At 35.4% G+C, this 26,012-nt stretch overlaps 1 protein-coding gene across 1 annotated transcript in view; it reads left to right on the plus strand.

The window, feature by feature from the left end:
- The window catches only part of LOC134751381 (transcriptional activator cubitus interruptus), a 127,484-nt gene that overhangs the window by 78,399 nt on the left and 23,073 nt on the right, over positions 1-26,012 (plus strand). The window contains exon 4 of the mRNA XM_063686739.1: positions 11,166-11,287. Coding sequence (XP_063542809.1) covers positions 11,166-11,287 — 122 coding nt within the window. The remainder of the gene's footprint in view (positions 1-11,165; positions 11,288-26,012) is intronic.

Below are 26,012 nucleotides of genomic sequence, written 5' to 3' on the forward strand. Positions count from 1 at the left end.
TTATAATACTCATTCGGTATGCCAGCTTTTTAGTAGTGATTAGAGAATTACAATATGAATTAGATAGATATGTCATTGTCAAAACTGTCAAAAGTGCCGTTTTTGTTTGAAGAAACGTCACTTTTGACACTGACGTATATCTAATCATATCGTATCTAGACGTAATATTTGACGTATCTTAAAACTCGAATCGGGCCGTAGCTATAAAACGAGCCCTGGTCTTTCGCATGTTGACTTCAGTAACGTTACGCGTCTAACTTACCACGTCATCTACGCATTTAATACTCCGAATCTAACACTTGCCAGACATCTCAATAACTCCAATTTAACTACCTTCGTTACCCCGAGGTCGATGTTTCCCCTTTATTGTCCAATCACGAGATAATTGTTATGATTTATAGAAGGATATCGAATTGGCCGTGGTTAAGGAACGTTAACTTAACGATTTGAATAAATGATTAAACTGGGTGATCAATGAGTGAAGATTGGGTGTCCGTATAACGGCTTTGAAGCCTCGAGCGTTGTTTCTCGAATTGTGTGCCGTTGTTTTAATCAAAATATAATTTAGTATTATTTCATTTTGTATTTCTTACTTTATACGTATTGCATAGGTTAGATATATCCATAAGATTGCAGCGTTTTCAGTTAATAGTTGAATCAAGATTAAGAAGGAGACAACAGCAATATTTTGCTTACATTAAGTATATTAAATAAAGGAATCATGTAGTTTATAATTGTTACAAGCAAATATTACACGACGATGCGCGCAAAAAATAGAACCAATTTTTTTTAAATAATTATACATTATTTTCTTGTACCTAAATATATGATTTGCAGGTGACTAGGTACCATATAGTTATCATGTCTTCTCTCTTACCCCTTTCATACCTCTTTTTAAAAATACATACATGAGTAGTCGAATTTAGACTGTCGTGAGACATACTAACATTAAAATAATTTTACGGTTTAGACACACGTGTTTTTAGTCACTCTCATATTAGTCCAATATTATCAGTGTGTTGTCATGACAACCCATACGATTTGACAGTTCGTGGACTTAAATAATATTAGTCTAAAATCGTTCGAGAAATAGTCCCTAGGTCTACTTTCTCCAGCACTAACAGTGCGAGCAGCGTTCACGACGGCCGTGCTTCGCTTTAATTTTAACATATTAATTATTATCATTAGAGTGCTATATCTGTGTATGTGTGAATGATATTTGGGACGTAACTGTGTAGTGTAGGTACTACTTATTGCCATATCGACTCCCGAACTTCGACCGCCATTATCTTAAATCTTAATTACATACTTGTTAACAAATAGGTCACTATTGAAGATTCATGGTTTGCGCAATATGTCGTATTTTGACGTTATACTGTAAGCATTAATGACATAACTATTTAATTTTACTTGCGCTTAATTCTTTTTCCACCTAATGTAATGTATCTTATTTATTTTTACTTTATTTTACCGTGGGACTTGGTCAATTTGTGTAATAATGTCCTATAATATTTATTTATTTAATTTTAGTAAAAGTAGGTTAGTAAAATACAATTGTTTAGTGTGAAGAGTCCGGACTCTTCACACTAAACAATTGTATTTTAAGCTCGGCCGAATTTCACCTTCTCATACAAACGGAGTTTCGTTCTCATTTTAAAACTATGTACGGGTTCGATTGTAACGAAGCTTAGCATATACAATGACATGAGGTATATCTAGGTCTGTAATTAGTTTATATAGCGCCAGTTTATAAAACAAACGAAATAAAGCAAAAACAAGTTTTGTATGAAAAACTTAAATTCGCTGTATTTTTTTATTATGGTATCTGAAGGTACATAAACTAATTACAGACCTAGATATACCTTATCCTATTGTAAGTACAAAGTTTCACAGCAATCTAGCTAGTCGTTTTAAAATGAGAGCGTAACTACGTTTGTATGGAGAACCGAGCTTGCCGGGGACTCTTAAATAGGTTATGTTTTAGCGTTAGATAGTTAAATTTTGTTTTAAACCCGTCTTTACCCGCACCAAAGTATAGTGTTGCTAGTCTAGGAAATATTTTGAATTTCAAAAGCAGCCGGTTTCCGAAGATATCCCACTTAATACTTATTTTCCAAGAATTTATCGTTCTATTGCCAGTATGAGTTGCTTCTATATACTTACTTGTTGTAAATGACGTCACTACTACTAAATCCTACAGCACCAATTAAACAATAAACGTGTCCATTAACGCAATGCGTGCGCGTGCGCCGCCATAATCTGTCATAATACACGACCGTAATTAATGGGCGTCAGACACTTTAGTACTTTGTCGTCATGCTGAATAAGTAGTACCTACTAAAGGACTCGTAAAAAAGTGAGAACTTTGTACAATGAGGTTCGAAATTGCATGGAGAAATTATGAATGGAATTCATTCATAATTTCTCCATGGAATTTCGAACATCACTGTACAGTCGACTACATAGAGATGTATCCACTTTTTCACTTTATTACAATGCAGTAAGGCGAAAAAGTGGATACATCTCTTGGTAGTCGATTGTACCTAAATACATACATAGTGTACTACCAAAGATAGATATAACTCCGTAATAGATGGATACAGTCTAAGGAAAAAACGTGCCTCGAAAATCAAGAAAATTTGATTCTCGTTCAGAGGGCGCTACTAGCTTTGGCCAACTGTCGTATAGATGGCGTTGACGGTTTCGTTCGTTATTTAACAATTTTAACGCATATCAGTGAAAGAACATGGGTCAAAATCATTAAAATAATTAATGCAAATAAAAAAAATCATTTATCCATATCTAAATACATTTTATCGTATTTTTAAAAATATTTATTTTTAGTTTTAAAGTATGTCGACAGATGGCAGTGAATTTACTGGGGTTACAAAATTTACTATGACAATACCGCTCTAGTATAAGTTACTCTATGGTACTACTATGTGTCTAATATATTGCCTTCGAAATATGTATGTAAAAATGTAGGTAGGTACAATACAGTACAATGTAGGTATGTATAATGGTAGTAGTATGCATGTATATGTATTGTTTTATTGTTGTAGACTTAAATTTTAAAGGCTCGCACCATTAGTGCTTGAGAAAGGAGACCTAGTCTCTAAAGTAAAGCCACTATTCCAAGGACCAAGAGTATTATCTAAGTGTTAAATAGGATTGTTAATACAGAATTTGAGAAAATCTTAAAAAATAATATAGTTACATGTAAAAAATCCACAACGCAGGCTATTTTAAAGGTATTTTTTTCTATTGCTATTAAGTTTTAAATTATTTTTTGCACCTCCTAATTTGTTAATTTATAAGTTTCATTTATCCACTACCTAAAGGTTGCCTGGAAGAGATCGCTCTTTAGCGATAAGGCCGCCTGTTGTTTACGTCTTCATGTATTGTTTGTGTTCCCATGTACATTTATTCTAAGGTTGTGCAATAAAGAAGATTTGATTTGTTGTATTTGTACAATAAATATGAATCTACAAATATGTATAACAATAATTTTAAATCTAAACTACTTTCTAAATCGATTGTCAGTTTCCTTATTCAGCGACAAGTCATAAAACAGCTGAATCAGCTTATTCAGCTTGAGTGTATGGGCTATAAAGAAGAGCGTAAATAGCTTGCCAATAGGTCCGCGCTGACATGTCAATCTCTTATAGCAAGGGGCAAGAGACAAGCGGTTAGTAGCATTATAATTACATACAATAATTTTTTTACTAAGCAGGTCCGGGTTCAAATCCCAGTAAGGGCATTTTTTGGGTTCATCACATTTTTTTTATACTATGTATATAATGTGAAAGAATGCATTCATTAGGTATATAGAACTTACAAAAATATTACGGAATAAGTGACATGTGCATAGCATTTTCAACATGTAACTCCTCTGGAGTTGCAGGCATACATAGGCTACGGAGACTGCTTAGCATCAGGCTGACCATATGCTTGTTTGCCACTGACATAGTATAAAAAAAAACATGAAAAAAATCTCACTTATCAGAAACAATGTTTTCGTGTTTAAAATTCACAATATTCCGAGAACTTATCAAACTTCTTGATAAGATTTCGCAACTTGCAAATTTGTATATAGGTAACTGTTTTTTTTTTAAATTGTGTTAAAATGTCTAAAGCCTAAAAAATACCCCATACATCCAGGGCTCGGAACCGGTTTTTTTTTAATCCCAAAATAGACCAATATTTTTAATTATTTTATGCTCTTTACGTAGGACTGAATCATGTATTTAGGTAACACTTTCGTATTATTAGAGTGTGGGTCATTAAAAATAAAATAATAAACCAAAGAACGAAAAAGAACGTAATAATACCGGTATTTTTTATATGAAGAAAAAACCGATTCCGCGCCTTACTAGCATCTTTTGAGCGTTGGCGTCTAGTCAGCGCTACTGAAAATGGTGTATGGTGGAAATGAGTTGAAAAAACGCCGACGCCTCGAGAGACGCCGTGGGGTCTCTCTAATTCCAACTTTCCACCGTCCACTTCTGCCCTGCACCAAGCCCGTAACAAGCACTCCTGGAAACGGTCTGTTTACTATCGATTCAGGGGTTTCCATAATCGGGACTGTATGTAAGGAATGTATATTGTTAACTATCAATTCGTAAACCTTATTGTGAAGGGGTAAAGTCCATTGATGGTCAGTGTTTCTGGTTACCTATACGTTATTTGGTAAACTGCTTGGATCATAGAACTATGTAGTTAGTATTCCGTGGTTTGGATATGTAATTCGGATCGGCCGTTTGATTCTAAACCGTGACGTACCAATACTATGGGGTTAGAAAAAGGTCACTTTTGTAAACAATATAATAAAAGTTAACGAATCTGGTACGTATATATTCAATTTTTCTTATTTGAGTCTAAAATACTGATAAAACGTATCTCACCTGCCGGCCTAGCCAAGGTGACAATCGCTATCGCTTCGACAACGAAACGCTTTGTGTCTCTCTATCACTCTTCCATATTAGTGCGACAGTGACAGCGTTTCGATCGCTACGGACCATAAGCGATTGGCGTGTTGGCTACGCGGCTTGTAAGGGTGCAGCGTAGACTCTTTTCCTTGAACTTTGCGATGTCTACAGAAAAGACGCGAACGGGTTAAGCATAATATAAAATATGTATGATATTGCGTAGCCGTTCACTATAACGTACATTTGCCACTGTAAAGGAATTTTAATTATTTAGGTAGTTTCCACTGAACCTATTCATAGTTAAGTCGTTTATGTCTCAAAAAACGTTATACAACTTGGTACATTAAGTACTCTTCATCTATGTAGCTTGTAAAATTTACTTTTTAACAGTGATTAGGCGTCTAATATAACAGGTAATGTAACTAATTAGAGTAATTAGTTTCCAAATGGCTGACATATCTTGAAAAAAAGGAAACAATATCAGCTACACGCCACTGTTAACCAATTAAAATTACCTATATGCGGCGCGAATAAAAAAAAAACTAAAACTGACTTCCTAGTAGCTCAATTTGCTACCATCGATTGACCCATTCGCCAATCATATACCCAGTAGGTAGATAATTTTCAGAATATGCCACAAAAAAAAACAAAATGGCTTCCTGTCTAGTCTTCAGGACTTTAAACTGATTAAAAACCTCACTCAAAACACGGTACTGTTACGTTTTAACAAGGTCCAAATTTAAACATAGGTGGCTACCCTGATTGCTTTCTTTAACAAAAACTCGACATAGTGTGACCATAAATTTAATAAGGCGTCGGACAATAAGGCGAGTCTCCCGCGGTGTCCACTTCAGCCCTTCTTGGAAGACTGTCCGTGCACAGGGTGTTATTTTAGGTGGTGATTAACCTACATGATTGGTTCGGTGAATAACATGTGTATAAGTAGTATACCTACCTATTCAGATTTTTTTACTTGGTAGTAAAGTTAATATTATATCCATAGACGTACCTATTTGTCAGATTAACTTCGTAACTTGTAACAGCTCTTACGTTTTTTAACATAAAACGTTGGTATAATTGGGTTCCTAATTTGATTGACAGCCTGCATGTCTCATTTTCTCGTTTGTTCCAGATGATTCTAGCATCAAACTTCTATGATTTTGTTAGCTTCGAAGCACTTAAGATTAAGAAATAAATTTTAACGTTTTTCCTAGTATAGTCATGGCACATTCATGATAAGGTTACCTACTCTTTTATTTTAAAATACGTTATAAACGACCATATTTTCCCAGTAAGTATATCATTTCCAATTGTAATTTTAATACCGACCTAAAACCACAAAATAAATCAAAGCCCGGCACTCGAAGCTTCACGCTTTAATTCTCACCAAATACGTGGACAGTTTCCTTTTTTTATCCTTTCAAGTGACCTTCTTTTTTCACAAGCCACCTCAATAAATCTGTATTCAGTACTTTTAGACCTTTAAGAATGAGCTTAAACGTTTTAAACCAATCTAATTTTAAAATAGCTTTAGTCTGGTTAGATATCGTGTCCTATACGACCTTTTGGTCGTATAAAAGCAGTTTTGTCCGCAAAGACTGATTAAGTGGTGCGTATACGCAGCTGACGAAAGCTTGGTAATAAAGAAGATATATAACCTGTTTATGACTTTTTTGGCTTTTGTGTCTTTTGGACCTAATCAGCGGTCACGGTTAGGTATTCCCGTAAAGTCCAAGCTAATTTCGCCATGTTTTACAGCTTTTAACATAAGCATAGTTTTTTGTTAGCATAAGTTAGTATGTTAGTAAATAAAGCTTCTAATTTTTATAAGTAATGATTATGTTTGGTCTACATGAACATATGAAGTAGCCGTTAATAATAATTCAATTACTTACAATATGTCTATATTTGATCTAGTTTAAGTTGCTTTAAAAATTCAAGTGGATTATTCTTGAACATATCATATCATCTTTCTGATCTCAATATGATATTCCTTACTAGCAAATAAGGTTATTATTACACAGATAATTTTTGTGAAAAATGTGCTATAAATATTATATAGGATATTTTTACTTACAGTAAAGTCAAAAAGGCTTGTGTTGTGCGAACTCAGACCACGGTATATTAATTTATAAACAAATAACTACGATAAGTTATTTTTAAATGTTTTGTAACTTGTAAGAAATGTTTGGATACACGCGCTTACTTCTTCTTCTTCTTCTTTTAAAATTATGGCTTCAGCCCAGTGGGACTATTTCGCCAGTATCAAGGTATTGAGAGGTTTACAAACGACAAAAATTGTACGGTTGTACAAGACAGTGTACGGTGATTTGTTAGCTCTTGTAAATCGATAGCTAGTCTTTACAAGAAGCACGTGGACTACCGGCCGTTGACTCCAAGATGGTGGTTAAACGCGCTTCAAAATTAATTCTCCATTCACTGCACACTACCACATTAGTTTACTGTATAATAAGCTATCGATATTACACTTTAAACAATATTAATAAGCAAAAAACAAAGTAATTAATCACGATGCTAACTATCAAGATGGCGCTCGAACCGGAAGTCCACGCGCTTACTTGACCATGACTCATTGTAGATGTCATCTTAGTCGTATGAATCGAATTTTACAATCAGTAATGACGGAATCTGGTCCAAGCAACATACCCCGAGCTGAATCACAAAGCTTATACCTACCACTTTCGTAGCTACAGGCGATATAACTCTGACCTCCGACAACAAACACTTATAAAGAATCTACAGTTCAAATAACACAAGTGACGAGCTGTAAGACAAATATACGTTTTATAAATACATTGTCCCTGCTCATACCACGCGGTGACGCGTAATGTTAAAGTCTCAGGCGCATCAGATCGTCAAGCTTTATTAAACAACGTATCTCCATCTAAACATCCATCTGAAAGAGGACCTAATTAATTAAGACTTAGAGTCTAATTTAGTAGTGGAGTCACATAGCTAAATAAGCTGTTTTGAGAATTGATCCTAAAGTTATTGATGACGTCGATCGTATCTGCTCCGAACGATGATTGTCGGACCTATAGTCAGGAGGCACTAATAGGAACATGTCAGTGGACTGGTTACAATGGATGGACTAGGTTCTGGGCTGTATTTAGAATGACACTAATGCTTTAATATGCCCTTATTTTAGCCTTCCTCGTTCCTTATAAATTGATCTCGTACTGGGTTTGCTTGGAGTACGAGTCTGCATTTCTTTTAGGAAATAGTAAATTTATATTTGTCTATAATAAATTCTAGAAGCCGGTATACAGCATGCGGTCTAAAAATAATATCAAGGAATGTTATATTATGTATAAGACCATGTTAGTTCATCATTTTAATGTAATAAATAATTAATTACTGTTTAATTTGTGGTAAGTCTTAGTTGTAGAATGTATTATGAATCTCTTAATGTAGAAGCTTTAAAAAATGATGGTCACCCTGTGACTTTTGACACATATTTGCGATATAATACACATATACATAGTTATAAGTATTGTGAGATGTTCATACATATCAAACTTTAGCGAAACCAGATTAAACATATAGAAAAAATCAAAACATAACAGATTTTTAACATATGTATTATGTATATTAATAATAATAAATATTTCTAGCCTCTAAGAGTTGTTGATCTTGAGAAAACAAAATTACTGATACTTATCTATTTATTTCTGTGATATATCACATATTAGGCTAATATCAGACATACAAACTATATAATTATGTTAAAAAAATTATAATACACCTCGGTTTCGCTTCTTTTAATTTAATTATAAATTCAAATATTTAAGTTCTCGTGTCACAATTTTAATGTAGCATTGACACGTGTCATGACATTTAAAATCCTTATAGAATATCCTTATATGTTTATAACTAGAAATAGGGCATTACTGAGCATATATACTCGGATAGCCAATTACATAGCTGACTAAACATTCAAATTACGAAACCCACTGAATGCACTAAGAAACAAAACAACAGCCACCAGGATGTATTAAAACAAATGCGCATCGTGTAGCGAGCACTAAAAACTAATTGGGAATGAAGCGAAAAAACCGGGAGATACGGCAAGAAACATACGGACGGCTGATGAAATATTCAACGTGACATGATTGAGTCTTTGCTGGTGCACTTAGAATTTCAAAATGTGCTACATTTAAGGTTCGCTAGCGTTAATTGCCAATTGATGGAAAAAGTGGTAACTTGGAACTAGTTTAGTTCGTTCTTGCCTTTGGTTTTGATAATGCTACAACACGTCCTGAATGTGGATTAAAAAAATCTTGAAAATGTATCTAAAGATTTAGTTTTCCCTAAAGATCAAAGCCAGGAGGCCTTTTCAGATTAAAAATTGCACTACACTAAGTAACATGAATGTTGTATCATAGTAAAACTTGAATGACAATAAAGTGCTATCTTATTCCAGCCTCTGCTTCGCCTAGGTGCGAAAGCTCGATGGTGCTTTGAATTTCAAATTAGAGTCATAATTCACACACATTGTATACTACGGTAATATACAATGCTCAATAATTCCTCATACTGACCGCTTGCAATAACCGTTGCTGTAAAAAAACAAAACAAAAATATATAATCCACATTGTCCTTATACGAGACCCGGAATATTTCATCAAAACAAAAGATCCCGTAAATAAAACGTCAAAATCAAAAACCGCCTGTCTGCGCGAAATCTGTTAAACTTGTTTCACATCCACAGCAATAGCTTCAAAACTTTCTTTCTATTCGGCGAGCTCTATCCCTGTCTCAGTCTCGCAGCAGTGCAAGGGTGGAATAATCGCGTGTGTGAAAAGGACAGGGTACATGAAGACGTCACGCGGGGCGCAGGCGCACGAGTGTTGTTGCACTTGTTTTGTTTATTTTCTCGGCCGCCATCTTTTTTTTTCTTTTGAAAGCTACGTCTTTGTTCGGCGGGCGCAATCGGCCGGGGCTGGTAAGTTGGATAATTTCTTTATTCCCGGCCCACCCGACAATTTTGTGGAGCTGCATTATTATGAGGTTGATTTGTTTAATAATTTTATTACGGAGTGCTTCGCTATTCGCTTTATTGTTAGGATTGCTTGCGCGCGCGCGTTTGATATTGCTGATAGGATTGAATTGTGTTTACATGATCTTTGCCTACACATTGTAATGTGTAATAAAAATGTGTATTTATGTCAGTTGTCAATTTAATATAATTTAGGATAAAATATTTGACTAAACAGACAAGAAAAAAAAAACCTTAAAAAGACAACTTATCTTAATGTTTTCATAGATACAAAATTTACAGTAAATGGAATTTATTCTAAAATTGTGAAGAATGTGTAGAGTTAGACCAAGAAAAGTCTGCAGCGATTTTGATAGCATACGCAGTGCAAGTGTTATTTATACGTCATAATTTCATAGAAGTTTGACATTTAAAATAACACCTGCACTGCGTGTGCTATCAAAATCGTTGCAGACTTATCTTGGTCTTACTCTAGTAAATTATTGAACTAAGAGGAAGAACGAAACTTCTAAACCAATTCGAAATTCGCGCATCAACTTCAAACCATATACCAAAATGTTTATTTTTTGCGACACCTCACCGTCTAGACATCGCAAGGGTTCGTTTTGCCGCGGAACCCCACTGTTAGACCTTGGGCCCGCCGTCGCTCGACTGCTCTCAATAGGCCCAAAAAAAGACTTAGGGTATTGTGCCTTTGTGAGAAATGTTAAATCTGGACTTATGCTAGTTTGCTCATCAACTGTAAGGCCTCCTGTGGATCGGTTCTGGCATTGTATTGTTTAAATTAGTCGTGTCTGATGAGATAGAAGTGCAAATAATTAATCAAAATTAACATTCTCTTACTTACGGGTATCCGAGCTGCGCCACTGCTAATAAAAATAACTAAGTTTTCCAGCCCAGCACTAGCTTTCTAACTTAACGATGTGCTGGAAAACTTTTTGTTAGGGTAGGTGCAGTAAATAAGAGTACCTAGAGAGTGACCACTTTATTTGCATCAAAATTACCACTTCAGCGAAGAAACTGAAAGAATCACCAAGGAATAGGTAGCTAAAAACTTTCCTTAAAAGCGGTTATGGAACTTTTGATAGGATCATTCCTTCGCCTTTCGCTAAACATTTAGTCAATAGGAAAAGCAATAAGACATTTGTATAAATCCAATCACTTTTTGACATACCATTTGCCTTATCTAATGTAGAAAATATTTGTTTCTTTTCCAGATTGGCTGCGGCGGCAGCGGCGGCTGGCGCGACCAGCGAACTTAGCTACCTCGCGGCGCTGCACCCGGCGTACCGGCCCGTCACCTACGACCATCCGCTGTATGGAGCTAACACCTTAAGAGGTAAGTGAAGATATACTTATAGTTGGCGAAATTCAAATTTTCCATGGGACGATAACCTTTTTTCTATTGACAAGCATATTATCAAAATATCTTGAACAGTTGAGTTGAATGTTTGAGATTTTGATCAAAGGACCATATCCAGAAACGATCTACCTCAACTCAAGTCTTTAATGTCTCGGCTCGAACGTTAGGAAAACTCTACGACCGAACTCGCTCGATTGCTACAAACAAAAGAAAAATAAAGCGCGAGCGTCGAGCTTGCTCGGAGAACTTTTTCGTGGCTTTCAGGGTGCCTAGCCAAGGTGATATTTGGTTGCTCTACGACAACGAAACACTTTGTGTCTTCACCATCACTTCCTTATTATTGCGACTGTGCCAGTTTCGTTTCGTTCGCTACGGAGCATATTAAACGATTGGCATGTTGGCTACGCACCCTGGTGAGAAAGACACTATATGTTCTACAATTACTTACTGCTACACTCATAACATACGTAGTGTACGTAACGTATTTATCAATGTTTTCGGATATTCTGATTCCTTGGCCAAGCGATCGGTTCTTCGAGTCGGTTTTCGGTTTCCTACGCCACGACTATTTTAAGAGATTTGACAGAATATCTTCGAATCCAGCTATTTAATCCTCTTACTTCTTTGTTCTCCCAATTCTTCTCTGCATTAATTTTACTAAATTATAAAGATAGTTTCTATTTTGTCAAAAAATACCCTGTTATCTTTTCCAGTGATTTCACACTTCGTTCTATATCTTTTGTATTTTAGAACAGCAATATAAGCAAATAGCCAAAGTAGTTAGACGAAGAGAAATAATCACCCTCACTAAATATGGCTGGTGTAAAATCCAAATAGCTGGCTCTGTTGTTAAAAAATCATACCAAAAGCCACTTAAAGAAATTTTGTTTTACGACGCAGTAAAGACGTAAGCTGACCAGCGTTCACCCGAGCTGCACTTTAGCGTGGCTGCCAATGAAAAATAGACCTTTAAAGCCTGTGTCAGTTACATGAGACTTCGCATTGTGTATACAAATCTGATGTTTTGCGACAGTGCGTTTAAGGTTCAGTTTGGCTTGTATTGGCAGTATTGCCGTTAGCCTATAATATTGCCGTAGTTAGTGTGTAATATTACTCGTAACACTAGCGTCTTTATTGCGAGCAATAGTAGTTTGCATACCGAGACGGATAATATTGCTGATGGTTGCTGGGCGTTTAATCAAGGTTTGCTCATTTGAGCGCTTTTACTACCTTTCAAAGATTGTTTTTCATCAAATACGAAAAATACCTCGTATTTTTTACATCTAAAGTTTTTTTTCTTATGTATTTTATAACTACTATCCAAAATAGTTTTTTTTTGAATCATTAGATGGTCCGGGATTGTACTATCTTTAGTAAATATTTTTCGACACGAGTTGCGAATTACCGTTTCGCATGTGTATTGTACAACGTTTTACAGTACATATGGCCCATTCAATTTTCGACATAAATACGCACGTATAGTGCTAGTTACCGCACTAGGGCGGTAATATAGCACCATATGTACTGTAATAGTTATTTTCGATACAAGTGCGGAAAAGAGGAAATTCGAAACGAGTGGCGATAGATTAAAACACGACCGCAGGGAGTGTTTTAAATCGAGACGAGTTGCGAATTACCTATTCGCACGTGTATCGAACAACGTTTTACAGTACATATGGCCCTTTAAACTTTCGGCATATGCACGAAAAGTGCACTTTACGCACTAGTGCGAGAAAGTAGCACCATATGTACTGTAAAAATACTTAAATACGTGTTTCACTAAAGCATTTGTAAGCAGTACTGATTCGTCGATAAATGTTTTGTAAAGAGACGATAATGTGAGCTACCGTCTTTTCAAAAAACAACACCATAAGCATAAACTGGATTGCAAAAATACTTGCACGCCAAATCAACGGTAACCCAACAGAATCATAGAAACTATATGCAAAAGCCCGACAAATGCCAGCAGTGTACACTATCGGCTCAATTTATCAATTCACTGAGGTGTTAATTAGGATTTGAACTCACGACTGCCACCATTCGTTTTATTTCACACGTTCGAACCTAAACTTTGTTGGTTTGAGTTATGGTTTAAAGTCGCGTGTGGTTCTAATTGATGACAGATAGGACGAAGGACTATTAAGGGACAGGGTTGAAGTCACGGGTTAAAATTGGCATGCATTCTAGTAACGACGGATATAACTCGCAACGGGGTATTTTACACCAATCAACTCATTTAAACGAGTTTTGTTAAATAATCTTATTTCGAATGCTATAATTTAAATACAATTGTTAGAAAACTAAGCAATTATGAGCAATGTTAAAAGTGTCAAATCTATATTTGGCCGCGTTTTCTTTTTGCAAAACGAGCTTTACTAGTGTCAACAACTATGTATATAACTACCTAGCTAGCGTTTAAACTATTAGGGTCGGTTGCACCAAACTGTTTGTCATCGTTAAAGAGTTCGCAAAATTGTATTGTATGGAAAGTTTCATAGTAAACCGCCGCGGCGCGCCGGGTGACGTTGCGGATGGTGCATCTAGCTGGCACTTAGTGTTAGCTTTTTTTAACGAGACAATAAAACGCTTAACTTCTTACTTCTGAACAAGATTTATTTTTAATCTTCAATAGGTACCGTATTAAGACATTTTTGGGCCGAATGCAGTGATCGATTATTAAATGGTTCTCGTAAAGGCAGAATTTTAAATCACACGTTGCGGTGATTATTCTCGTGTACAAGCCCTTTAATTTGATTGCATAAATCATTTAATGATTCCGACCATAAATGATTATTGATTACGATCTCCTTCACTGACAGATGGAATTAAGAGGTAAAAGCCGTTAAGTACATTTGTCATGGAGACATGCGTGCGAATTAGTCAAAATTTTGTGTTCGCCATTTTCCTGGTGGCTTTTTCATTTTATTAAAATTATACATGTTACCTACAATATAATTACATAAAACTTGTATATAACCAAACCAACTAAGGTGATAATTTTCTGTTGGTAACTTAAAAAAACTGCTGCTCTTTCAATAGTTTTGGTCGCGATTTTCCAAGCTGCTATAATGAGTCTTAGGATATCTAATATTATTTTGTAAACTGAAATAGATGTTATTACACTAAAGAATATGACCAAACCCTGCAGAGGCGAATGCCGGATCCGGCGGGGTAGTACTTATATACAGTAGTGTGACTTTTTTTAAACACAAATCAAAAAACACTTGTATTTTTATACATTTCGAAACGTATTTTGGATAATGGCATGATAGACGTTCACAAAACTCAACGTCCACGGGGTTGCTTATTTGAACTATGACTTTCTTTATCCTACATCTCTATAAGAGGCCCAAGACATGTTTGACACCACACCAGAACTAAGTACAGATAATCAAACCAATGCTACTTCCTCAATTACCTAACCTCCATATTATGCTTCGCCATATGCTTGCAAAGGCGTAATATGCCCACATATGCATAGTATGCTTGCACATGCATAATATGCTCGCACATGCGCCCGAGCCGCCTGCAGTGCGTATTAGCGATTCGACGTGGGGTCGCCGGTTCGAGCCCGGCGTGTGTTTATTTGCGATTTCCGAGATTCGAATATAACGACGGTTTTCCTTTCGGGTACTCGTAAACGGGTACCTACATATTATTATCTCCTTTTTTAGGGTTCCGTAGTAATTTAATCTTTTAACTATGTAATTTAACTGTGACTTTGTGTTGCACGTTGCACCAAAGTATTTGTGATCTGTAGACATTTCGTTTTTTTTTTCATTTCAATTTTAATACAATCTACTATTTATTTTATTTTATTGTACAGCCAAAGAACGATTTGACTCGCTTAAAATATTAATAATAAAATCGCTACAGCTTTAATTCTTTATTACTAATACAATCTACTAAAAGGCTTAAATTCAATAGAAGTAAAGTCGAATTGAAACTTTTTCTCAAAATAAACTATAATTTAAAAAGGCGTAAGCGTAGGTACTTGCACTATAATATGCCAACCTTACCCACCGTGCACGCAAGTAACCCAACCCAGCTTACTCGGAAACCGAAACCGATACCGAATTGGTGACTTCGCACGCCTTGCCTCGCCTCGCCGCTTCGCTTACACGATAAACGCATCTTTATAATACGCTCAATTAGCCACGAAGTTTTTGGCCATTTTTAAAATGGCTGCATGCAATAAGTAGCCAACCGTTTTTTCTAGCGATATGATACTTTATTTGTTCTGGAATGTTGCATGTTACACTGTTTTAAAAATAATTATTCAATAATTTAGTTGTTAAGTATGTACATAAAAAAACAATATCACTATTCTCACAGTACAATGTGAAATTTCATATCTAGCTCAGCGGATTTCTTAAAGACAATCCTTTTTTATGAAAAATTATCTTTACGCGAATCACTTTTATTGAAAATGTGTTGATTGTTTTGGAATTTCGAGTTTAAGAAGCAAAAAATAAAATCAATTGATTGTTAACTTCATGCATGTTTCACATACCTATCCTAAATGACTTCTTTGGAAAAAGACAGACGCTTTTTCCACGTCTTAAGAATTCTTAAGTAATTGCCATGGTTCAATCGGAATTCCTTTCCTTCACAAAACATTATCGATTATAACATTAAATCTATGCCGAATGCCATTATTGTTTTCGTAGGTATCTACTTTTTGTTGTTGAATATTATACTAACCTGAAGTAGTATAGTTATATTAAAGTACTGTAGCATAATTAAAATATGTAAAGATGAATAAATAACTGACCAGAAGAGACTAGAGAGAATAAAAACCCTTTATATATTCACATTCTCACATTATTTTTAGGGTTCCGTACCCAAAGGGTGAATAGGCTGTTACTGAACCGGTGAGCTCCATCTTAGGCCCTGTCTTCACTTTCCATCAGGTGTGACTAGGGCCAATCGCCGATCAGTTTATAATAAAATAAAAAAACGGGACCCTATTACTAAGACTACGCTGTCCGTCTGTCCGTCTGTTTGTCACCAGGCTGTATCTCATGAATCGTGATAGCTAGACAGTTGAAATTTTCACAGAATATGTATTTCTGTTGCCGCTATAACAACAAATACTAAAAAGTACGGAACTCTCGGTGCGCGAGTCCGACTCGCACTTGGCCGGTTTTTTCCTATAAAATGAATAGATACATCTCGCATAACACCGTCCTAACGGGTAACAGGAACGCGGTGTTGACTCGGGCTCATATTTCGTCTACTGCACCGGATGGTCTATACACTATTTGCATACACACGACCTTCGGCGGTCACCCGTATATGGGTTACACGGTTTTTAGTTCAGCTAAAGGGTTGGACGTTGATATAAATGTAGTATGACGCCTGTAGTCTACCGGTCGATATACAAGTTTTTCTCTTAACTTGTATTTTTATAGTACGCTATGTCACTTTGCGTTAGGAATATTAATGCAAAATTTATTTGCAATTATTACTTAAATAACTTTTTGTAAATTCAGATTAGGCTAAGTAGCTGTGGATATATATTATTCTAATTGACCCATTAAAAGATTAGTGCCATTAAAATTACTATTGACCACCTGACAATCTGATGACATGAACTTATCATTATTCAAATGATAATATTATGCGCATCAGAAAACAAACACGCTACTCACATTAACTTATCAGATCTGATTCTTATCGTGGCTACAGAGCGTAGATATAAAAATATAGATCCGCTTCATTACCTCCTTCAGTCGACTGCAAAATTTCGCAAACCTGCGACAAGCCGAAACTTAATAACTTACTCAGAAATGCACCAGCAAATTGGGAGCCGAACCGGCTCCGTAACTCTACACCGGCTAACCGAACTGTCCAACACATATAAATTGTATTTTTATTCAAATCGGGCCTACGTGCCGCGATAAAACCCTCTCAAAACAAATAAGTGCTCATTCAGCGAACAAACCCAATGGAAAAGATACTGTAACTTTTAAACACAAAGTTGAAAATACAGCGGTTGATGCAGAATCAAAACCTGATCATGATACAAACGAGAACAAGCTTTCCAGTGGCGGTGATAGAGTTGTAGTTTCTGAAATGAGCGCGCTGGATACACAAGTCTTACCGCGCCCCGGTAGTGAAGGAACTATGAGCGTTAATATAAACAATGTAAATTACACCCTGGAAGTAAAGACACAAGTCTTAAATTGTAATGACGCGACGACGACAGATGTTATCGGAACTGATGAGCCAGATACTCTCAAGGCATGTATAGAGAACAATTTAAAGGTTCATTGGGACACTTTTTCACTCAATTTGTACCCTTTTCTTTCTTGTTGCAGCGCGAGTTCAAGCGAGGTATAAATGAATATATTCGATGGTTCAGTAATGATTTCATGATATTGTGTAACGTCAATTTTCTCTATAAGGCCTCTTGAAGGATGACTAGTAATGCAACTCCTGTTTGCCTTTTTAATATAGCTGTTCGCACCGATCCCGTTCATTATGCATAAACAGTTTTTTCTGGCCAAATTGTTAATAGCCATGTTCGCTGTCCGGTTTTTGCAGCGACTTTTATATACATTTTAAATAAAGTTGTTATTAAAACAGCTGTCAATCAGGAAGGTAATGATATCATAATTATCGTTTTTAATGCGCGCTTTATAAGCGCTGATGTAGACGACCTTTATAAAAATGGCACTTTAAGTCCACTGGCAATCAGAAACATTGTAGAATCGTTTCCAAAGCCGTAAAATGCCCTCACGGTTCTGATATAAAAATATTCTTCGAAACGCTTCTAAGACCTTCAGTAAAACTCATGCATCGAATTATAATCACAATCAAGGTACTATAGGAACCGGAATCGATATAGGTGTATGTCTTTATTCGATAATCGTAAATTAAGGCCCAGGTCTGGTTAAACCGAGCGTAAAAACTGAACGCAAGATTGAGAGTTCATGTTACTTCCAAAATGAAAAACGAAAAAGTTTAAGAGCGCTTCGACTGTGTGAGAGAGATGACAAAGAGTGGACACTTAGAATGGTATATTCGTTTATCGTAAGATTTTTGGAAAGTTAGGAAAATTTATCTAGTTGTTTTATAGTTTTTAGGCCGTTAACTTACTTGGACATACACATTCGTGCAGGCATTATGTGGTTGTGTGATGTCTGGACGTCTCTATTATTTTTCTAGACGAAGTAATCAAAAACATGCAACACTAATATGTATCTAAACAGATTAAGGCTACCTTTCCAGTGAGGCGGAGATGATTGGAGACGTGCGGGAAACACATAGTATTGGTTGTAATTCAGCAGAGCGGATAAGAGAACTTATGCTATTGGTTGATTCCCGCAAGTATCTTCTAATCTCCGCTCATCTTCTCAGGAGAAGGGCAGCCTTAGATAAAACTATTGAAATTATTTGTCGATAGCTGACAGGATTTTTATAACTATATACTGGACATCGATCATACAATCCGAATAATACAAATAATTAACAAATACATGTAAAGCTCACTCTTCTCGTTAAAATTTATAATCTATAATTATAATCGCGAACCCAAACGGGTTTTTTGTACAAAGCCAAGCGTTTAAGCGCAAAAAAACACTTGTCCGAAAATATATTTCCATTTGAAAAGTGTCAAATCAACGTGGCAGGTTCAATTTGTTTCTGAATGTTTACCAAACCTTTGTCAAATGCTCAAGGGGAATTTTAATCTTGGTCTTACGTTTTGCGATACGTTCTTTGATTTTAAGATTCCTTTCTAACTGCTCACTCCTCCAAGATTTAAATGATCAAACATTTTTAGCATGCGTATACGCATGTATTATATTAAAAAGTTGCTAGTACTTTTTGTATTGTTGTTGTAAAATATGCTAAATTTTTGATGATGGTAATGAATAATGATAAAATAAGCAAAATCATCAATAATAATAAAGTAAAAAGTAATGCATTTAAAAAGAAAAATCCGTTAGTATAATTTTATGTTTTTAAATTTTGTTTTGTAATAACGGTTTTTACATAAATATAATTATAAACGAGGAAACAGTCAAAAAAAGTGAACCAAAGTTTATTTATTATAGGAAAGTCAGCTCGTACCCTTTTAATCTTTGTCAGCGTGCGAGCGAGAGGCCGGAACGGGTTTTAGAGCGAGACAGCACGCGCGGGCGCATGACAAGTGATCGGATTAATGCATTTTAAACGAAGAAGGCTTAATTTCGTTCGGGCTCTTTAATTGAACGAGTTTTTTGGTAACTTGTACCCATTAGAGGGTAACGGTAGCGCTTAGTTTGGCGGTCATAGGTAATTAGATGGTGTTTAATTTAACCATGGTATTATGTGGGAAAATATTAAGGAGTTTCAATAAGGCAATCAATAAATGGAGCTTTAGTCAGAAAGTACCATAAAATGGGGTGAGTAGGGTTCGCGGGGAGAGTTTGGTTATGAATGGCGAGAGAAGGGATGAAAGGGGGGTGAGGTGGGATTTAAAGGCTACTACTACAAAAATAATGTATTTCAATTTAAAATAAAACTATTGTAATATTCATAATAAAAAAAATTGATCCGACAATCCTGCAAAATCAACTTTGTATGAAAACCCATCTCACCCCAATTACGAGGGACTACGGGGTGAGGTGGGATTTCCTGTTTTTCGTCAAAGTTATGAAATGGAACTACCCAAAATAAAATAAAACCTAAAATACAAACGTCCGGAACACTTATTATATACACCATTCAGTTTGCATATATAAATATAAAATGTTACCGAGGTTTGAATGTCAGTTTTGCTCCAACTCACCCCATTTTACGGTAGTGTTAGTAAGCCGAACAGCTTGAATCATGCTGCTCTTTTAAATTGTACGTTATCGGTTCGATAGTTTGAATTAAAAAAAAATTAAATTAAATTGCAGCAAAGTTTTTCTTGGTACTTAAATTATAGATATATTTATACGTTAGATAAAGTTTGTAAATTAAAATGTGATACCTAAATAAAATATTGCATTTACCTAAAAATATTAATCTCAATCTAATCAAAAGCTCTATAAAACTATACTAACTGCTCAACTCATCACACCAAGCAATATCTTCGTGAGTTTATTAAGCACTATAAATAAGCGCTATCTAGGCTCCAGGGACCATTATTCATCTAGCATCCCTTTAATAAAGTCCTAACTACCCAATAACTTGTGTTAGCGCGCACACACGTTACCTCCTGTTTAAACGTTATAACGGTATTGATAACCTTATAAATTATAAAACACCATAAAAAGTTATTTGTTTTATTTATTTAACCCCTCAACATATATATCAAATATATTTCTTTATAACCATGTTTATATTAAAAAAACTATATTAAACAAAAATGAAATGTCGTTTCAATAACGTTACTGCTCATCCTGAAATGCTGCCCTCGGGTTAGTTACTAGGCAATGGTACTGTAACGTTTTATGAATGTAATTAGCGTATGTAGGTTACCTTAGTGTTGACAATTACTAATTACTGATATTAATCATAAATCATAAATAATTTATTGCAAACCATGGTACATAGTTGTTACAATTAAATTATAGGAACACATGGCACCCTAAAGAGGGTATTGCAAAATATTCTTAAATCTAGTTAAGAACTAAAGTTTATTACAGTAATACCCATTTTAGGGCATTGCTTACAGATAAGTAGATACATACTTATATAGACCGTGATTACCTTTTGTATTATTTATGAGCTAATATATCCGGTCTATATCCCGGTCAATATAAGTCTAGTGAAACTACCCGTGAATCATTCAGAACTCGTAAGTAGATACATAGTATGAAATATGTTTTTGGCCACAGTTAAATTCACTTAACAAAAAGAGATCAAAAATAATATCAATATAGGTACTTGAGTTTATATTTGTAATTAGTTATTTCCTTATCAGAATTATCTTCCATAAATTCTTGGATGAAGTAACGTTAGCATTGTAGCGTTAATTTTGTAGCACTTGAATTTGATACCTGTTACAATTTAACATAAATGAAGTTACAGCAAAATACCGTTATTACCTATAAGCTCTTTTTCAGTTCGTGTTGAAAGCCTCCCTAGCCAGTGACGAACGAGACCGACAAAGTTCCCGCTGCGCCCGCGCATATATCGCGCAACCCACTAATGCCGATAATTCTTTGGCCCGTGTAAATAATAAATAAATTGTGTTATTTATTTATATCACTTCAAACGCAGGCGTTTAGTTCTTGATGCTTTATTTTAATTAATCGTCTATTTATTTAAAATTACCATTCCACTAACCCAGGGTTAACCGGTTAAACCTGGAGTTACCATGGTTTCTAGTACAATTTGACACTGGGTTAACGGTTTAACCGGTTAACTCCGGGTTAGTGGCATGATGCAAGTGGCGCTTAGTGTTTAAAAGCAATAGTTTACAATAATTTCTCAATTGAAGAACAAGTCCAATCTGTGGATTGATCCGGTCCGGCCGATTGAGACATCTTTCAAACGAGTTCCATCTCGCGTAGGCTTACACTTTTGGTGCAAGTCATGAGATGTGGCGAGAGAAAGTGGTAGGGTATTAAATGCTGGCGCTTATGGTGAGGACAGATAGTTTTTATCTAGGTTTTCAGTTAGTACTTGAATAAGCTACTCAAGAACTTTGTATTTTTGTACATTATAACACAAAATAACTTAATCATTGGATACGCTTGAGAACTAAACACAACGAAACAAAAAAAATTAACAAAATAAATGTTGATTACAACATGGGCTTTTACAAAATGACTTGCATTTAGAGTATTCTAATATTATGAAAAACTTTCTCCACTTACAAGTTCTATATCGACCACCTCTGGTAACAGTTTAAGTACTTTAAGTTTAACACTTATTTTTGCCATGCACTGATCAAATACTAAAATATTAATCTAACTTTAATATATACAATTGTGCTACATGCAATGGACTAAACCTAATTTTAAACAAATCACACCAAGTTTAAATTACCCCGTAATAATCTCAATCCTCATGAGGATAACCTAAATATAAATTTTAGCACAAAGATTTTTAAATCAGCAATTTCTTATAAATTTGACCGCCCGCCATAAACACTTTCATCTCGTAACTTGCGCCGCTCAACGCCCACGACAGTTAATTGTGCGTCCCTAGAAATTCGATTCGAGTTTTTTTATCCTTGTTTATAGAGAAGGTAATAGCTTCGAGAAACTATAAGTGTTAGATTTATTTGAGTAGTGTAATCTATACTGATGTTAAACAATGTTTAAGTGTAGGTTTTTTTTTTTTTTTTTTATACCACGTCGGTGGCAATCAAGCATACGGCCCGCCTGATGGTAAGCAGTTACCGTAGCCTATGAACGCCTGCAACACCAGAGATATTACACGCGCGTTGCCGACCCTTTCTGTACACTCCTTTTTTGAAGAACCCCATACTGTAGCCCCTCGGGAAAACCTCGGCAGGGAGCTCATTCCACAGCCGAAGCGTACGCGGGAGGAAATTCCTCTTAAACCGCACAGTACGCGACCATTTAGGTGCTAGGGTGTGAGGATGAACACCCTGCCGATGGCGAGCGGTGCGGTGATAGAAAGCGGCCGTTGGCATCATGTCAAACAATTCTTCAGAGCACAGCCCATTGTACAAGCGGTAGAACACACACAAGGAGGCGAAGTCTCTCCTTAGACTTAAAGGTTCGATACCGCTTGTGAGTTTGGGATCGTCGACGATTCGTACAGCGCGCCTTTAGGTTCGAGTGTAATGACTGTTTTGTAGTCGCGGTGAGATATTTTAGTTAGATTTGTTATTAATAATGTTATTGGGAATATGATATGTATATCTTTTATCAAACTCATCTATCTACTTTTGTAATATGTTGTACCCTAACGCAATTAAACAATTCTCTACTGCCACTCCTTCTCCTTACATTAAGTACTCGGGCCGCAGCGTTTTGTGTAACCGTTTCATATAACATACAAAATAACTTCTTTTTTGACGTCGACAGATGTGACGCTGTAATAAAGAATGATCTAAATAAAACAAAGTGGGTTTGAAAATATATGGGTTTGATAAAAAAAACTGACTAAACATTATTCTTAAAAAACTGTATAAACCATCTTAACGTAAAAATTATTGTAATGTTTGAAATTTATTAGGAATGCCTACGGATTGTAGATATCAAGATTATATCAGGCAGAGCGTTCTTTGAACCGGAAATTAGGCATACCTACCGATTGCCGTGGGAAGACTGTTTTGAATCCTAATCTAGGATATGCCTTTATTTAGAAAATATTTGTTGGACTTTTTGGTACAAAATGCTTTTTACTCTTTGAAAGAATTTTTAGACTATATGCCGCATATTTATTAAATTTAGTATAATGTAGTATAAGGTCGGAACTTCATTATTTTTGCATGCTGCATGATAGGTTATAAGAATCTAGTCATAGTTATAGGTAATACTTATTATTTCTATGCCTATTCAGTGATGTGCTGATCAAAAATTGTTTTATTACATTTTTATTGTACCGCATTCAAGAAATAAATAGATGATTATGATTATGATTATTATGATTAGGAATCTCATGCTGTTATCGCAGAAGATTTTCAGATACAACGCTGTTTTGATCATTTTACTACTTAACGTACTCAAAGAACCGAGAGCCTACCTCTGAAATCTCAAACATTGGTATATTTTATTGCTCTTCCATATTCAAGAAACAAGAATTACATAAGTGTAAACTCGACGGGTCTACTAGTGGCCACTGAAGATTTCCATTGTCCATCTTCTGGCTCCATCATTAGATCAGCTCGATGGTACCAAATAAATGTATTGTCATCTGTATAAACTTGCGAAGTAAAAAAAGTAAGACACAGACTAACAGCAGACTTTCTTCATAATTTTCTTGAGAACCCGTTAAGTGAACAATTCATAATTTTGACATGCACAGACCGGATCAACGGATCGTAGTTATGCCATTCGGTTTAGTATAATTATTCAGTGATGGGGCGTGCAAAATCAATATTGTAATTGTTCAATCACTTCGTTAGCCTTGGTTGGAAAAACAAAACTATTTTATTAGGTTTTTTTTTAATAGATGCGAAGATAGAGTTGAGATATTAAAACTGTTTTTTAGTTTTACGTGGTTTTTCATACCTAATAAAATACATGTAGTTAGTATCTACGGAACCAAACTAAAAGATGTATAAGCCGAAGAAAGTTTCAATACGGGTCATTAAAGGCGTATAGGTCTAAATATATTAATCGAAAATATCGATACTTACGTCATTTTATAGGAGTTCTTAGAAAGGAGAAAGTACTACAATAAAGATTAAACATCTGCATGATAATGAATCACGCACAATTTTAAACAAACAAGAGTTGTTAAAACAATCACGTCCAACTTTTATTGCATCAACTTGCAAATATATTGAATTATAATCTTTATTCCTTTGAAATACAATTTCAAATGCATTGCTACTTGTCAACAAACAGCAATTAATAACTGCGATGACAAAGATTACTCACTGTCAAATAATTTTACGTAACAGTCATCGAACATGATGGATGCGCCCGATTGGTTTAAATTACTTAAATTAACGCCGGCGCAAGCGCAGATAGTTTTGACCAAGTGATTCTCACTTTATTCAATTTGTAAAGATATTAAATTTTAATTGTGCAGTATATAGTATTCATACGTCTGCTACGAATAAAACATCTAAAAATGTTATATACCACAAATATTATCAAAAATAATAAGCTAAATCGATTTTTCGCTCAAGTCCTTATAAGTACATATACCTGATTAAATAGTGAATTTTTCGTCCTGATAATTCTTGAGCTACTTATTTTTAAGAACTGTACTCCAAAACAGGCTATCTAAGTTGTATGTGCACTTATGTGTGTAATAGTGAAAAAAAATTGCGATCTAAAATTTTACGAAATTGTCATTGCAATGGGGTTGGCAACTGTCAAAGGTTTGCATAGATGGCGCCATCATAGCTTGCCCCTTATTCTATGAGATTTGGCTTAAAGGGCTGGCATCCAGGACATTAAATTCCATGAAAAAAAAAATTTCACACAATTCTAGGGATTGACAGGGCAAGCTATGCTGGCGCCATCAGCCAAATACTCCGGCCGGCCAACCCCATTGTGCAAGCTGCAATCGTAAGTATCTCATTTCATGTCCAACTAGTTTCATATATGTCTAAGATTAATCTTTAACGATTTATTTTTAAATCGCCTTTAAACAAATGTAAATATATACAAGCATATGTCACAACTCCCCAATAAGGGCATGGACACATGGGCGCAAATATTCGCACAAAAACACGTGTCGACGCGTTAACGTTCTCAGAAGTTTCAGAGCCGACTTTCTGTTCGTAAAACATTTCATCGCTTCAGTTAATATCAAGTATAACTTGACCCTTGAGATTAGTAAAAAATAATTAGTAAAAGAACGGGACACAGGCAAATCTTAAGCCATCTTAAAGGCCGGCAACGCACTTACAACCCCCTCTGGTGTTGCAGGTGTCCATGGGCGGCGGTAATCGCTTACCATCAGGTGGTCCGTCTTCTCGTTTGCCTCCTATATCATAAAAAAATGGCATCGTCGCTAGTATAAAGGTTAAATTTTTTATAATCCTATAGATTTGTTTTGGTTAATATATAGTAGGTACCTATATAATAAAAAATAAAACGTTTTATTTAGTAACGTTGCTAATAAT

This window comes from Cydia strobilella, chromosome 22 (genome assembly GCF_947568885.1).
Source record: "Cydia strobilella chromosome 22, ilCydStro3.1, whole genome shotgun sequence".
Classification (NCBI taxonomy): domain Eukaryota; kingdom Metazoa; phylum Arthropoda; class Insecta; order Lepidoptera; family Tortricidae; genus Cydia; species Cydia strobilella.